The sequence below is a fragment of the Aythya ferina genome (genome assembly GCF_964211825.1).
Source record: "Aythya ferina genome assembly, chromosome: 8".
Lineage (NCBI taxonomy): Eukaryota > Metazoa > Chordata > Aves > Anseriformes > Anatidae > Aythya > Aythya ferina.
The window spans coordinates 3697720-3713446 of record NC_140304.1 but is presented as its reverse complement, the minus strand read 5'-3'; the positions used below and the strand labels follow the sequence as shown (position 1 = coordinate 3713446).

At 37.3% G+C, this 15727-nt stretch overlaps 1 protein-coding gene across 3 annotated transcripts in view; it reads left to right on the top strand.

The window, feature by feature from the left end:
• The window catches only part of DPYD (dihydropyrimidine dehydrogenase), a 355040-nt gene that overhangs the window by 255497 nt on the left and 83816 nt on the right, over positions 1 to 15727 (top strand). For all 3 annotated transcript variants that reach the window (XM_084526956.1, XM_084526955.1, XM_084526957.1), the window contains 2 exons: positions 10503 to 10623; positions 11547 to 11666. In XM_084526956.1, coding sequence (XP_084383082.1) covers positions 10503 to 10623; positions 11547 to 11666 — 241 coding nt within the window. The remainder of the gene's footprint in view (positions 1 to 10502; positions 10624 to 11546; positions 11667 to 15727) is intronic.

Below are 15727 nucleotides of genomic sequence, written 5' to 3'. Positions count from 1 at the left end.
CGAAAAGAAAATGTAGAAAACTCAGGCAAGCATATTTCTGTGGTCTACATGGTCAAAAGTTTTGGTTTACTGATTCTGTGGACTGCTTTGCCTTTAGATATGTGGTTGCTACATAAAATACTGCATTTGTTCATTCTTCTCATGCTCAGTAAACAGAATTTATTTTGAAGGAAAGCATCAGCAACAAGTATCCATGTTCAGGTAAAATAGAACAATTTCAGATTGTTCATCTTAGCATACAATAAAAGTTAACTACACAGTGCACATTAATAGCTTTTCCTTTCTGTGCTTTCAGTTTTATGTTACCATTTGATAAAGGTAGTTAACAAAGTCTCCTCACTGCCTACAGGAGAATTATCAGGATTAGGCTCATACTTCCAAAATTTTGCCTCACCTTCTAGTAAAGTTGGTCAATGCACTGGAAGGCTAACTACAGTAGATCAAATCTGAATAAAGGCCTATATAATGATTATTTTAATAGCCAGTGGGAAATCCTCAAAGTATAGGTTTTAAATTCCTTAATTTGTTGGTTTCAAAGATTTATGGATTTCTCGAGTATCTGGTATTTTCTGCCTCTTTATTATAGGAAAGGGACCAAAAGCTTACCTACTTGACCACAAGAAAAAGCAGCTCTCGTATATTCAAGCTCTATGCTTTAAAAATTTTTCATGTATGATGTAAACTTAATCAAAGCTTTATGCCTTCTATGAGGTAACCTCTGCATGAACTAAGGAACTGAAATATTGTTTAATCACACTCTGTACTGCTTTTTTACAGTGATACGAGAAACAGTACCTTGGTTGGATAAAACAACCAAGATAAAGTATTTTGTTCTTTCATAGGTAAAAAGGCATTTATATTAGTCAACACTTAAATATACCACTGCTGATGATAAATAAATCTTCCTAGTTAGTATCTCCAAGACATTTATAAAAGGTAAATATGCTGTTTCACATTTTTCACTTGGAAGGTTTAGGCCCAATTGGTATCGGAACAAAATGATTTGCTGATTTGAATTGGCAGTCTGTGCTTCACCCTTTCAGGCCAACTATTATTAACCTTTATTCTAACAACCAAAGAAAATAATGGTTGTGTCTGAGTCCTTTAATGTTGCATAAAAATCAATAGCTGTAAATAGTGATTCCTACAGTTTTAACTGGCCTATCTCAATTAAACATAGAGAGCTTTTCCTATGACATACCAATAACATTTTTAAAAAAAAATGCCTAGTAAGGCATTTTAAAGGTAGAATTTTCTAACAATGGTGTTTCTTCTGGTTGTTTAGATTAACATTTTAAATTAAAAAAAATAAAAAATAAAAATGGAATGATGAAAAACATTATGGTTCAGTGACCTACTTAGAGAACTCAATTTCAAAATAAATTTTGTTGTCTTTCTCTTACTGGTGGGGAGAAATTAAAAAGCTTTTATGTGATCTGAAAAAGCGAGTAATTGCAAAGCTGACTATAAAGACAGCCACAAACATTTCAAGTCTTAGTTGTACTTGATCTTGACATCCCTCTTATCATTGCTGTAACCTCCCAACACAAGTCTGTATTTTGTACTTTTGTGTACTGGTCAATCAAAAATTTCCAGCTCATTTTTGACCTTGTCTTCACGTTGGTTATCCTTTAGTGCTACATTATGAAAGGAGGAGTGTGGGAGTGCCGTGCTGTTAATAAGTAATCCAAAGTGGATCTCCCACACAGCACTTTGATAAATGTATTCTTGAGTTTGGATACTGACCTATGTTAATACGGGATGCTATTAGATGAGATATGTTAAAAACTTAGTAGTCTTCTGTGGGTGGGTTTGGAGTTGTTTTTTTTTGTTGTTGTTTTGTTTTGTTTTTTTTTTTTCTTTAACATGCTCTTAAGCATTGTTCGTTTGTACAGCTCCAGTAGTGTACTAAAATAAGGAAATAAGGAAATGCTGTATCGACTTAGTGTTCTCATTTTCTTCATTTGGAATAGAGTGAGGTGATCAAAGGCTATTTGTACTACACTTTTAACATTTTCAAATATTCTAACTGAAGAGCTGAGGAAGCAAGAAAGAGTGATTGTGATATCAAATGAGGGTAAGAAAAAGCAAGATTTAGATCTACTAAAATATAACCTTATTTTGAAATTCTGATTCTATCAGAATCTTTTATGAACCTTTTGAGATTTATTTGGTTGATCCTGTTAAATTTAAAGTTGTCCTTTTTTTTTCATGCACATCAAATTTCTTTTAAAATTTTCAAAGTAGCCTGTGCGATGTACGAACCACAGTAGTGTCATAGTTTCATGTTGGCTGATGTTATCTCTGCTAGTATAGTCTGAGTCTCAGAGCTTTGCCTTCTTTGCTCATTCATAACCAAAGCCTGGACCTAATCTTGAATGACTTGATTTTGTACACAACTAAAAAACAAAACAAAACAAAAAAACATGCTTGCAGCTCTATTTAAAGCTCTACTTAAAGTAATAAAGTCCCAGTATAAAAGAAGTCATGACTTTTTTAGTTCTTAAAATATACAACAGAAATTAAAAAATAATAATATATATATACATATAGGATCAAGTTGCCAGACTGTTGCTTGGATTTTTACTTTGTCTAAAACAACTAAAAATTAAATCTTTACTCCCTAAAAAAATACATAATATAACATATGGAATATGTAGCAAATAATAAAGGTAAAATAAAAACTCTAGAAATACAAGTAAATATAAAAATGGAGTGTTTACATGGACTTCAAATGGTAAGGTTTTTGCCTAAATAAAAAGTCCGTAACTAAAAGAGATAATGCGGTCTGTAAAAACTAAAGGTAATTTTCCAAGTCTTAGTTCTACATCTGAATCTGTAGTATTTTGTAAACAAAAGCATGTGTATTTCCTTAGTATTACATGCTTATTTATTGAAATTTTTATTGAAGTATTTATTGAAGTCATGTAATATGTCTGAAGTTTAAAGATTTTTTTTAAAAGAGAATACTTACTACATGGAAAAAAAATAAAAATGCATACATTTACCTCATAGACTTATTTTTTAAATATATATATATTTTTTTTTTAAGGAAAAGAGCATTTTAGACTATGTAAGAGGATACAAAATAGGTATGATCTTGAATTAAAGCAGCAAGCAGTAGTCACAGTACAGATCGTTGCTATGGTAGTTCAGCAAAATGGTGACTTTGTAGACTATGCTTAATTCTTCTCATATTAATCACTGATCTTTTAGAAATTCTCCCTCCAAAACAAACAAACAAGCAAACAAACAAAAACAGCAACAACAAAACACTTATATTCCCTCTTCACTTTGAAAAGACCTCTTGTTTCAAAGTGTAAGTTAATTAAAAACACTGAAGTCCTGAACTGGAACAAAACATTTTGAATGGAACAAAATAGGTCTTTATATATTTTTGAATTTATATCCTGAATATGATTTTCCACTACCATCTTATTAAAGGTATCTAATGAGATTTTGAAGTTTGTGTTTTTTTTTTTTTTTTGTTTTTTTTTTTTGTTTTTTTTTTTTTGTTGTTGTGTTTTTTTTTGCTAAACTGATGGAACAGTTCACACAAGTAAATAAAATTGTAAAATTATATATATGTAGATTAAATTAAAACTATACAACTGAAGTGACCTACTGTCTCATAAGTTAAAAATGAGATGCACAAAAAGTTGCTATTGTCATGAAATCTGACAAAACGCTGTGCTCCTAGCTGTTTTCTGTTTTTACTCATTGTGAGCAAATAGTGAAATATTAACTTGTTCCAAAACCTACTGAAATTAGTCAAAATACTTCTATTGCCTTTGGTGTACCTTTGGATCTTACACCAAAAGGCAATACAGGACTAACCAAAAAGAAGTCCCAAATTCAAATGACATTATCTAAAAGTTCATTTTATGGCATTGGCTCCACATTATCATATCCAGTATTATATAATCTAGCCAGAAGGACATCAGCTCTTGTCCAGAAGCTACCTTTGTGTGGAGTTGATTATGCTGACCGAAAGCCTTTGAAGTCATTTAGACATTTTTGGAAATTTTTCCTAATATATATAGATAGGTTCACATACAACTGTGAAAACTGTTATTCCTGCCTTAGGTTAAACTGCCTCATTTCTTTGTTTTTGACAGCTGTGGTCAATAGATGTTGACCAAAAGCTGTCAAATTTCTTGAGAAATGAAACATTTTTTTTCCTCAGATGAGAAGTAGAGAGTTATTTGTCTTCTGTCCTGGGAAATCCTTCCCATTACTTTGACAGGCTTTAAACAAATTGTTAGCTTTAATTGCTTGAAATAGGACAAATGCACAAACTAAAGTGCCCCTTCTAGGATGAAAGTAGACAATAAAATTAACCAGGATTAGAAATCTGTATAGAAATGGTGTCTCTTTTGCTCTAGTGATTGACTGCAATTCTGTATTTAGGTACCATAGATATTTTGGGTAGATTTAGAGATATGCAATTTTATGAAGGCGGTATTGGACATCTCACAGGAGGAGGGAAAAAAGAAATCTTTGCTCAACATCATGTGGGAAAGATTGATAATAATATGGAAAAATATATAAGCTAAAGATACTAACTTACAGTGCTTTAAGCTGAAATTCTAACACTTCTACTTTTCCAGCACTTTTGAAGGAATGTGAAAAGAGTAGCTCTTCACGCAGATAAGTTTTGTTTTATTTTATTTAATTTTACATTCTGGTTTCCTAATGGATTTCTGGCTCTGTGTTTGATCTGGAAAGAAATATGATAGACACCTATAAAAAGTATTTCGAGTAACAGCATATCAGATTAACGAGTCCTAGGACATCTGTGGGATCTCTGTAAAAGATGCATATCCAGACCTACATCTTGAGACATTGGAGTGGATTGAATGGGTGAGAAATCTATAGAAATGATTATTACTCCCTCTCTAAAGCTGTTCAGAATCTATCTTGCCCGTGCCTGCCCACCCTGCAGGTTGTGGCAGGAAGAGCCACTGTAATGTTCACAAGGAAAATGTAGCATGGCCTGGAAGAAAGTCTACCTGTTAGCTGCAGATGGTGAAGGATTCTTTTCTCCTTTCTTCTTTTTCAGAGGGTGCATGTGAGGCCTGGTAGGCTCTCAGATAGCAATGTGGCTGAGGATAGGTTTAACCCATTCCTTCCAGGCTTTTGTTGAATTAAATACTTGTGGTGGTTTTACTCGGGTGGGTGGCCAAGCACCACCACAGCCGCTCTCTCATTCCCCCTCCTCAAAGAGGAATGGGGAGAAAATACAATGAAAAGTGTTCAAGGGTTGAGATAAGGACAAGGAGATCACACAGTAATTACTGTGACAGGCAAAACAGACTCAGCACAGGGAGACAGTAGGATTTATTGCTAATTACTAACAAGCTAGAGATGTGAGAAACAAAGGAAAGAAACCAAAAGCACCTTTCCCCTCCATCCGCCCTCTTCTACCTCCTCCCCCTGAGCGGCACAGGGGAATGGGGGTTATGGTCAGTCTACAGCGCTTCTTCTCTGCCACTCCTTTTTGGTTATTCTGGTCCCCTGTGCTGTGGGGTCCCATCCACAGGACGCAGTCCTTGATGAACTGATCCAGCGTGGGCTTCCCACACGAAGCAGCTCTTCAAGAACTGCTCCAGATATGGGTCCATACCATGGAGTCCATCCCTCAGGAGCGAACTGCTCCAACCTGGGTCCCCCACGGGCAGCAGCTCCTGCCAGGTCACCTGCTCCTGCGTGGGCTCCTCTCCACGGGCTGCAGCTCCAGCCTGGGGGATCTGCTCCAGCAGGGGTCTTCCACAGGCCGCAGCCTCCATCGGTGCAGGTCCACCTGCTCCACCGTGGTCTCCTCCACGGGCTGCAGCGTGGAACCCTGCTCCACCGTGGTACTCCATGGGCTGCAGGGGAACATCCTGCTTCACCATGGGCCTCACCACAGGCCGCAGGGGACTTCTGCTCCAGTGCCTGGAGCAACTCTCCCCTTCCTTCTTCACTGACTTTGGTGCCTGCAAGGCTGTTCCTCACTCTTCTCACTCTCCCAGCTGCTTTGTGGTGCAGCGTTTTTTGTTTGTTTGTATGTTTTTGTGTTTTGTTTTGTTTTGTTTTGTTTTTCCCAGTCTTAAATATGCTCTCAAAGAAGCAGAAAACAACATCACTTATTGGCTCGGCAACATGGGGCAGCTTCTAGGTTCTTCTCACAGAAGCCACCCCTAGGGACCCCTGGTACCAAAACCTTGCCACGTAAAACCACTACAGTAGTAAAGTGAGAATAATAATTGAATTAAATTTAAAAGCCCAATCTTGCAAATTCTCACTCATAAAGTTTTTATTTGGTTACATCATTTGTAAACATAAAAACCCTCCTTCCATTTCCTTTGGCTATCTATACTATTTTGGAAAATGTATCCACTCTGGAGAATTGGGCAGTTAAGTGAAGAACATTTTATCATATAAAAAACTCCTCCAATGATAATACATGTAAGGGGCTACAAGAGTTTTTTTAGTTGTTATTATTTTTTTTCTGGAGGGTCAGTACAGAAAGAGAATCTGTCACCAGAAGAACACACTGTTGAGAGATACTTGGTGCCTTGCTTGCCTACTAACCACATATCAGAAACCCATGTCATCTTAATGTATGGTAAATTAATTCAAAGACAAGATGAAGCCTCTATAATTTAGGATTGGTATTTAAAATTGCAAATGTGTTCACATTATGAATGATTTATCCATGAAGCTCATTGGCAAGAGATATATATGAGAAAAGAGTTTTGTGACCATCATAGGGTTGAGGTTTATGAAGATCAGACTTATAGTTTAATTAAATAGAATAAAGTATTTTAATTTCTGTAACTTTGTTGTTTAGGTCATTGGAGTCAGTGATGGATGAGATTTAAGGACTTTACATGCAAGGTCCTAATGGATCTTACAACATTCTCTCTGCCATCTAGAACTTCACATCATCACAGTCAGAATAATGGACTTGTACAAATCATCAGCATGACCTGTAATGTTAACACCAGTAGTTCTGTGTAAGAAAACCTTCATGCATATGTAAAATCAGGATTCTGACTGAGAATAGTTGTGTTTTTATAAAACCCGTAACTGTAAAAATCCTTACCCTGTTCTTAGCGAGGCAGAACTGCCACCATTATAGTAATTAAGGATGGACTGAAGATTGCATGGTGTGGTCCATTTTCTGTAGCACTAACAGGCAAGATCAGCTAATGTGCTATATTAAGTAGTAACCTTCCTTCTGAAGTTCTCAGGGGAAATTCTGTAACAGGTTTATTTTTATGACATCTTTCTGACTGGCATTAGTATTCTTTAGATATACATACATACATGAATACCCTCACACATACATGCTTCTCAAGGACTGTTTGCACAGTTAAGAGAAGCATGTTTATCACCCTAAAGTAGTTGTATTTTCATCTTTTGCATTATTCAAATACTCTGAAAAACTGATTAAATTCTAGAATTGCAAATATTTCTTTTGTTAATGTGGGAAGTATATCATGGTTTAAAGCATTCTGAGAACCCAAATGCAGTTCTCCACCAGGCATATCTTTTCAGATCTTTATGCAAGTGACTTAGTAAAGGCTAGGCACCAAAAAAAAAAAAAAAGGGGAAGTTTGAGGAGGTGCGCCTCAGTATTTCTGGCTCGCCCTTATCTGTTTGTTAAACAGGTATAGTAGTACCTCCCTCCTTCAGAGAGGTGTTTTAGATACAGTATAAAGAGTGTGTGATAACAGGATAATGTAACAATGAGGACCCTGCAAGGGCACTTGAAGACAGGTAATAATAAAAATTGCCACAGTTTCCAACATCTACAGCCAGACATTTCTGTGGTAATCTCCTCATCATTTTGTTTCTTACCATGGAGAGGTTACCTACTGTCTTCATAGCATTTTCACACTCCTCCTTAAACATGCAGGATGTATCTGCCCTAGGGATGATAGGATGTGGGATTCAACTCATTACCAATGCCAAATGCAATCAGAAGACAACTTGCTGCTTTAATTTCTGAGGACCTATTCATATAGGTATGGTTGTAGTTAAGGTTATCATGTGATCATTTAGAAAAAAAGGTGAATAGTTGTTTTTCCTCTCGTCTATCTACCCATTGGCAATGAGTAGTTAGGATTAAAAGCTCCATCTAGCCCAAGGCTATAATGAATATTCAGGAAAAATGATTCTGTACGGCTGCTTGGGGAAGTAAAAAGACAAGCCCTGTTACATTAAAATCTCCTGTGGCTTTGAAATAAACAAGCAATATTTGATTAAGAACAGGAAGACAGAAGACACACTGATATACAACTCATACCAGAAGAGACTTTATATGGTATTAAATTATCAAAAGATTCCTGTGGATGCAAGACATAAATCAATAATTTCGCTAAGCTTTCATTTAGATGATGTTTGAAGGAAAGGAAAGGAAAGGAAAGGAAAGGAAAGGAAAGGAAAGGAAAGGAAAGGAAAGGAAAGGAAAGGAAACATTAAGTACAGCAGACAAGTGAAGGGTGTAGACAATGGATGTTGAAGTCCATTGAAGCATTTGTTCATTCTTCTGCACTGACACACTCAGCAAAATTATGCTACAGATTCTATAACAATTGCATTGTATCATCATTAATAACAGAAGCTACAAACCTATTATGTGTAATAGAAGATAATTTATAGCAACATGGTAGACTTTGAACTAAAAGCATTAAAATTCTGTACCAAATTAAGCAGAATAATAATTTTAGCTGGTTCATATTATTGATTTTGCAAATGTCAATGCCCATTTAGAAGTGAACTTGCTTTCTAATCACTTCAGCCTTTCTCAAAAGTTGTCTTGTGTGAACTCTACAAATTATTCTCTGTCCAAAGGTAAACTTCTAAGGACTAGTTAAATTGTCTTAGATATGATGGAAATTGGGCTAATATGAATTAGAGATCTCCCAATGAGTTGTTATTTGATGTGGATTAAAATAAGTGTACTTTAAAGTGCTAATGTGAGTTGGAGTAAGAATTTTTATGGCAGCACTGTAAGCACTACGAAGTCAGTATAATGAGTTATGTGGTGCCAACATCCTGAACATTATTATGAAGATTTCTGAGGAGAAGAATTAACATAAAGAATATACAATCCATATCTTCTAGAGGGTCTCATTTCTGCATTGGGCCTCAAGGAAATTCAAAACAGAAATGAAAGTCAAAGACACAACTACTTTCATACTGCCACTGCAATGTTCATACATATTTCATGGAAGCACATGGGCGGGGAGATCACCATTTTTATTGGAATAGCACAGCTAAGTCTCAGGATTTTACTATTCATGTAAAGCACTCTGTCTTTCTAGGGATACAGCCTGTGTTCCTTATGTTTGCATTTAATCGTTGATATAAAATGACAAAACTGGCCAGGGAACATTGCTTTTATGTTCACTAAACTTCAAAGAACCTTGGTGTCCACTGGATTGTTTTAATCTAAACTTCATTTAGGATCATCCCATTTTCATAACAATGCAGCTTTCCAAATTTTTACAATAGCCAAACAGGAGAAAATTATTCTTATATGACAGACTTAATTATCTGAGACAGTGATAAAGGTTTAGTAAATGTAAATAATTGCTGCACTACCGATTAGCCTACACAAAGGTTATCCTCGTACTAAATCTTGTAACAGTTCATTTATGAACCAGATCACACACCATGTTCTACATACATCAGTATTGCAAATTTTAAGATATTTTTTGAAGAGCATTACTAGGAGACAATCAAAAAAAAAAAAAAAAAAAAAGGAAAAAGAAAAAAACGCCAACCCACACCCTAAGAGTTATATTGAAAAAAAAAAAGCCATAACATGTGCCAGAATCAAAATGTTAGTACCACTGAGCTGTTTTCAGTGGAAAGGATTGTTGATTACAGTCTAGGTGATACGTATTCCATAAGGGAAGTAAATGCCTATAAATCATGAAAAGCCAATATTAGAAGATTTCTATTTTGCGCTCTAAGTGTGGAGGTTTTGATCTTTCATTTACATTTTGGACATTCCAAGTTATTCTGTGAAATCAGAGGAAAGTCCAGAAATGCAGAATTGCATTCTGATAGCCCTGCAACCTGACTCATCCTTCTTATTCTATCAAGGCATGGTCAGCCAATACTTCAGGATTGTGTTAGTTTATATGATAGCAGTTATTTTCAACATATCTTACATAGAGTGAGTCATTAAAAACAAAAAGTAATTTTAAAAATAAATGGGTAAAGAAACTCTCTGTCATCCAAAATTATATTTTTCCCACTCTGGGAAGGGAACACTTTGTGATATCTTTGTCTTTCTTTATGAACTAACCTTTCTATAATAGATTTGTGGTTACTTGATGTGTCTTAAATAAGCTAGTTAATGAGATGAGGTTTGGTCCTGATGTGTAATTTCACAAAATCACAGTACAACCACTTATAACAAAGTTTTCTATTGCCTTGATATACCTTTTGTTCATATTACTTTTAATTATGTTCTATATTTATCTGACCTATTTGAACAGGATCCAGAGCTGGTACGGAACATCTGTCGCTGGGTTAGACAAGCTGTTCAGATTCCTTTCTTTGCCAAGCTGACCCCAAATGTCACTGATATTGTTAATATTGCGATGGCTGCGCAGGAAGGTAACTGACTCCAGTGCACAAGCTGTACAGATTTACTAATTTGCTGGATGTGGGGGACATAGGACAGTTGCAGAAATAATAACAAATAACAACAGAAACAAATACAAATGCAGTTTATTTGATGTGGTTAAAATAAGTGCAGTGATCAAAGATTTCCTAATTTTGTACATGCTAATATAGCAGTGTATAAAAAGAACCATATTAGATTAACATTAACATTAAATCATGTTTTTGTATCTTTTCTCACTCTAATTTCTATCATATTTATATGTTTACCATACCACTGTATCTTCCCCTATTCCTTTGTTTGATAGTAAAAATAATGTGTGTATCCTGAGAAATCAGAAATACATCATTTGAGGGTGTGTGTGTGTGTATATATATACATATTACTTTTCCTTAGAGCTGAAAAACAGGGTGGTTGGAAATGAATTTGAAAGTATGTGTATTAATTCATCACTTTAAAATGTGGTCATTTTATTTCTGCTGCACTATTCCATCCTCACAGTAAGAAGCAAGACTTATGGGCTGGCAGAGTCAATGCAGAGTTGGTGTCATCAGCTTGGAGGAGGTTACCCCTGTGCTGGGGCACCTCTCAGCGTTGAACAGCCACTATAGTAGATTCTGTCCCCCACAGCTGAATGGCAGAGATCTGCCTGTCTGCTGGTCTGTGTTTCCCAGGTGCAGCTTACAGCTCTTTCAACTGATGCAGCCTGTCTTGAAGCTAGCATAAAATTTATCAGCCCAGGACTGGTTTTAAGGACCTTTCTGCACATCCCCTTACAGTTTGTTGCTTTCTGTCTTCAGCTGCTTATTTGAATTTCTAGTTATTTCACAGTTTCACAGTTTTTCTGTTGTATTTTTTCCTCTCTTGTTCTTATATGCATTATTTAACAAAAAGTGACTGACCTTTTCTTTCACAGGTGGCGCAGATGGTGTTACAGCCACCAATACAGTGTCAGGACTGATGGGACTGAAAGCAGACGGCACACCTTGGCCAGCAGTTGGTGTAGGACTGAGGACCACATATGGTGGTGTGTCAGGTAGGTGTTGCCCTTTTTGATGCATACTACTTCCTTGGAGGCTTTCAAAACATCAGGAGGTCCTTGTAGTGGGCTAGAATATCATGTCTGCAGTCGCACCGAGTCCTTAAAGCTCACTGCTGGTCAATGTTTCTAATAGTCATGACAGATGGAACAGATTAAGTGTGAAGGCTCTCGTGTTGCCCTTTCCTTAATGGTAAAACGCTGCATCAGAATACTGTGATAGGGTCACTAGAGAGGGAAGGAAATCTCTTCTCTCATGACCCCTGCTTTTCCTCAAATTTTTCATTCTGTCACAATTGTCAGGCCTCACGTTAGACAGAGGCTAATGAAAGGGCATCGTAGGGGGAAATATCAACAATCCAAATGCAGTGTATGTTTCATAGCCCGAACTCCAGCTATCCTGCTGCCTTCTCACTGAATGCCCCTCTTCAAAGTAGACTATTTCATCCTCTTCCCACTGTGGTAAAAATAATAGATAGTGTTAGGTAAATATATGCTTATTTTTGTAGTCTATTCCTTGTGATATGTAAGAATATCATATTTATACCATATTTCCAAGTTCTGGTTCACAGTTTAATTCTAAAACCAGCAGCAAAACTTTTACACTCCAGTTCAGTGCCTGTGCACACTAATGAATTAATCTATTGACCCTGTGCACTCTGTTGCTGTGACAACATGAACTTGGCCCTGCAAAGACAATACTGTGAGCTTCTTGACTTTACTGGTATGGAGATTAGTCTCCTTGGTGATAGAGGTAGCAGTAAATATACATAACAGAAGTAATAGCATCCTCCTGATTGAGTCAAACACTATTTTATCAGACCCGCCTCCCACCTCACCCCAAAATCGTAATCAAAGAAGACCAGACAAGGAAAAAAATAAAGTAAAAAATGCTTTATTTTATGTGACTAGCGTTATCCTTAGAGAACCATGTAGCAAAAGATACCTTTTAAACGAACTTTAATTCAAACAAGTATATTCAGTGGAAAATTGCCTTATTGCCTTAGATAACTGCATGGAATTTGGAATTTTTTAGAGAACACTAAAAGGCAAAGAAGAGAGAATCAGAAAAAATGTTATGCCTATTGCATAATGATTATTTCACAGTGACAGTCCAATAAGATGTTATAATTTTAATATTATGCAAAATGGGAGGAAGAGGGGAACAAGAAGAGAACAGTTACAGCCCATTTCAATTTCTCTAGCCTGCCATGTTGACAGGAAAAGAATAAAGGAGGTCACAGTGGGTGCTGTGCATTAAAAATTAATAAAAGAACTATTGCAGTAGTATTTTATATAAGTAACACCATTCACATTTTCTCATTTAAGTTGCAATTTCTGAATATTCCTTCCTACCATAAGTCTGTCTAATAAAATCTATAAAATGACTGCATTATGAAAAGTGTGTCTCATGTCACAAATTTAAAACATGCATGTAGTGTAAATTACAGTAGCACCTGGATGCTCTGCACTATGGAAAGATCTACCACCATTTTCATGGTTTATAATTCTGTTATAAATGAAACCTAAGGAAAAGTTCTCCATTTCTTTTATTAATATATACGTTTGTGTGCATGTGTAAGTATAGAAATGTATTTTTCTTCCTGAAGTTTTACATGTATCAAAGGAAATAGAAGATGTCATTTTGGGATGCACCATTACCTATGACGCAAATCTGGTTATTTAGAAAATATGAAAACCACTGAAAGCGCTGTCAATTTATTATGTTTTGAAAGAGTATATTGTTGCAGACAAATAAATAAAGGTTTCTTGCTGGTAATTGACATCAGTAGGTCCCAATCCCACAACACACTGCGGAAAAGAAAGCCACAGAGCCAATAAAGTCAATACATGCTGCACACACATTGCAATACTTTCTGCTTGGTGACCAGGGTGTAACAGTATACAAATTTACCCAAGCAGGAAAGCAATTTTAAATCAAGAGATCTAGCATGCTTATGAGAAGGCAAAAAATGGGGGAGCGTTGGCCTTGTCAGATCAAGGGGCAGGCATATGTAGGCCTGAGCTCTGTCCCTGGCTGTGCTGGGCCCAGCCAGTGGCCTGCAGCCAGATGCTTGACCTTTCCCTGTGCTGTTTTCCCTGCCTGCTGAATGGCAGGAACACCACTTACATGCCTACAGGCTTCCCAGTGAGTGCCTCGTGCTCCTCGCACGGAAATCGCTTTTCTGTTTTCATCTACTTAAACTTTCTGTTCTGTTTTGTTCTATTGTATTTTCTGATATAGTCAATGAGTTTTTGTTGTTTTTACAAATAATTTCTCTCGAGATAATTCATTTCTACACAAAAGTCAGTTCTACTACAGAAACAATCTGTTTGGGCCATTTTCTGTGTTTTACCAAAGCACAGCTGGTTTATAATGTTCTCCAGTGCACAGATCTAGAATAGATACAGGGGATAATCAAGCTGTATGTTCCTTTCTGTATTTCTTCCAATTGCACAGATTTTCGCTCTCTTCTGGACTAGAACTGTCTCTTATTTGGCAATAACCTACAGTACAGGAGAGTAAAGTGAGGTGGGTGCCTGTCCTCACAGGACCATGACACTGCTGGTGCTGTGTGGTCTGGGCACAGGGCATAGCGGCCTCCATGTCAGGCAGGCTTCTGGGGTCTGGAAACCCACCTAGGCTTGCAGCTGCTGGTGGCCCTGAGGATCACCCAGCTGCTGAGGAATGGAGTAAGGGAGTATTTTTGGTGCTGGATTGAACCGGATTGGTGTTTTTACTTTGAAGAACTAAAACAGAAGCTGCTGTGTGCAGTGCCCACTGTCAGCAGCCAGGACACATTTCCCTTGATGTCCTAGAGAGGTGTGTCCTGTGCTGCATGCCCCACCTTCCAGCCCTGGCCCCGAGGGCTGAGGGGACTCTGTGCTGCAGTGTAGGGGCACAGAGTGTGGCAGAAAGGTGGAGGCCACCCTCCTCAGCTCCAAATGTGAAAGTCAACGTTTTGCTCCCTGACATAAGGCAGCAGGCTGCAAGCCAAAGGGCTCTGCTGAAAGCCTGGGGTGGGCTGCCAGCGGCAGGGCCTGGTTTGAGGAAAAAGCTCTGGTGGCCCCATGTGTGCCTAGGCTGGGCAGTGCTGTTAGGCATGCTATGTGAGACGGATGTTTGTGGAAGCTGGGCCCTTAGAGGACAGCCATTCTTCACCACATTTTTAATTCACTACACTTTAAATTCACTATGGTCACACATCTCTTCATATAGTGCAGGTTATCTTTGACAGGTGAGTGTAGGCTCACTCCAGTGAGTTTGATGAAGGTTGCTGTCGAAGAGCAAACAATGAAAGTCTGTTAATTCCCTTGCCTAGCAGCAGCCTGACATTTTGACTTGCAGTCTTCCCAACCTACCACTGTTTAAAAATGGGCTCATACACAGCTATGAACTAAAGTTTTTCCATGTGTGCCTTCCACTTGGCCTCTCCCCTCCTCATCTGCTGTGGGTGAAGCAGCTATATGCAGAAAGGTTGCTATTTGTCTTTCTAGCTGAGCGTGCCACTGGAAAGGGATTTGCTTTTTAATTCCTTTTAAATTACTAAGTGGCAGGTAGCTTACTATGGTTTTTCCAACATTAATAAAAACAACAACAAAAAAAAAAGTTATTAACTTAATTTTTAGCTTCTGAGATGTCTTTGAGAAAAGACTTGTTTTATTATTTTCTTTTTAAGCATCTAAAATATTTTTAAAGTCTTTCAAAGAAGGAGAGACTTAATGAGATTACTTAAAAACCCCATTTAGCTTTGAGTTGTCACAGTCAGTGTTTGCTTCCCAGCCAGTGCTCAGGAAGTGACCTTCCTGTTCTGATATAATTTGATCAGCTGAAAATTGCTAAGCTGTGAGAAGCACGGCTGTTTCCTCCATCCTACCCTACTGTTTGGTGGCTGGTTTTGACAGGGAAAATTCCAGTATCCCAGGTGAGTGTTTGGCCACTGGACTGTAGAATTAGTCACTCTCCCTCCTCCACTTCCCTGCAAATATTGAATTATTAATACAAAGTGAAACAGCTCTCACAGGATACACACAAGCAGGAGCAAAGTCTGCTGACC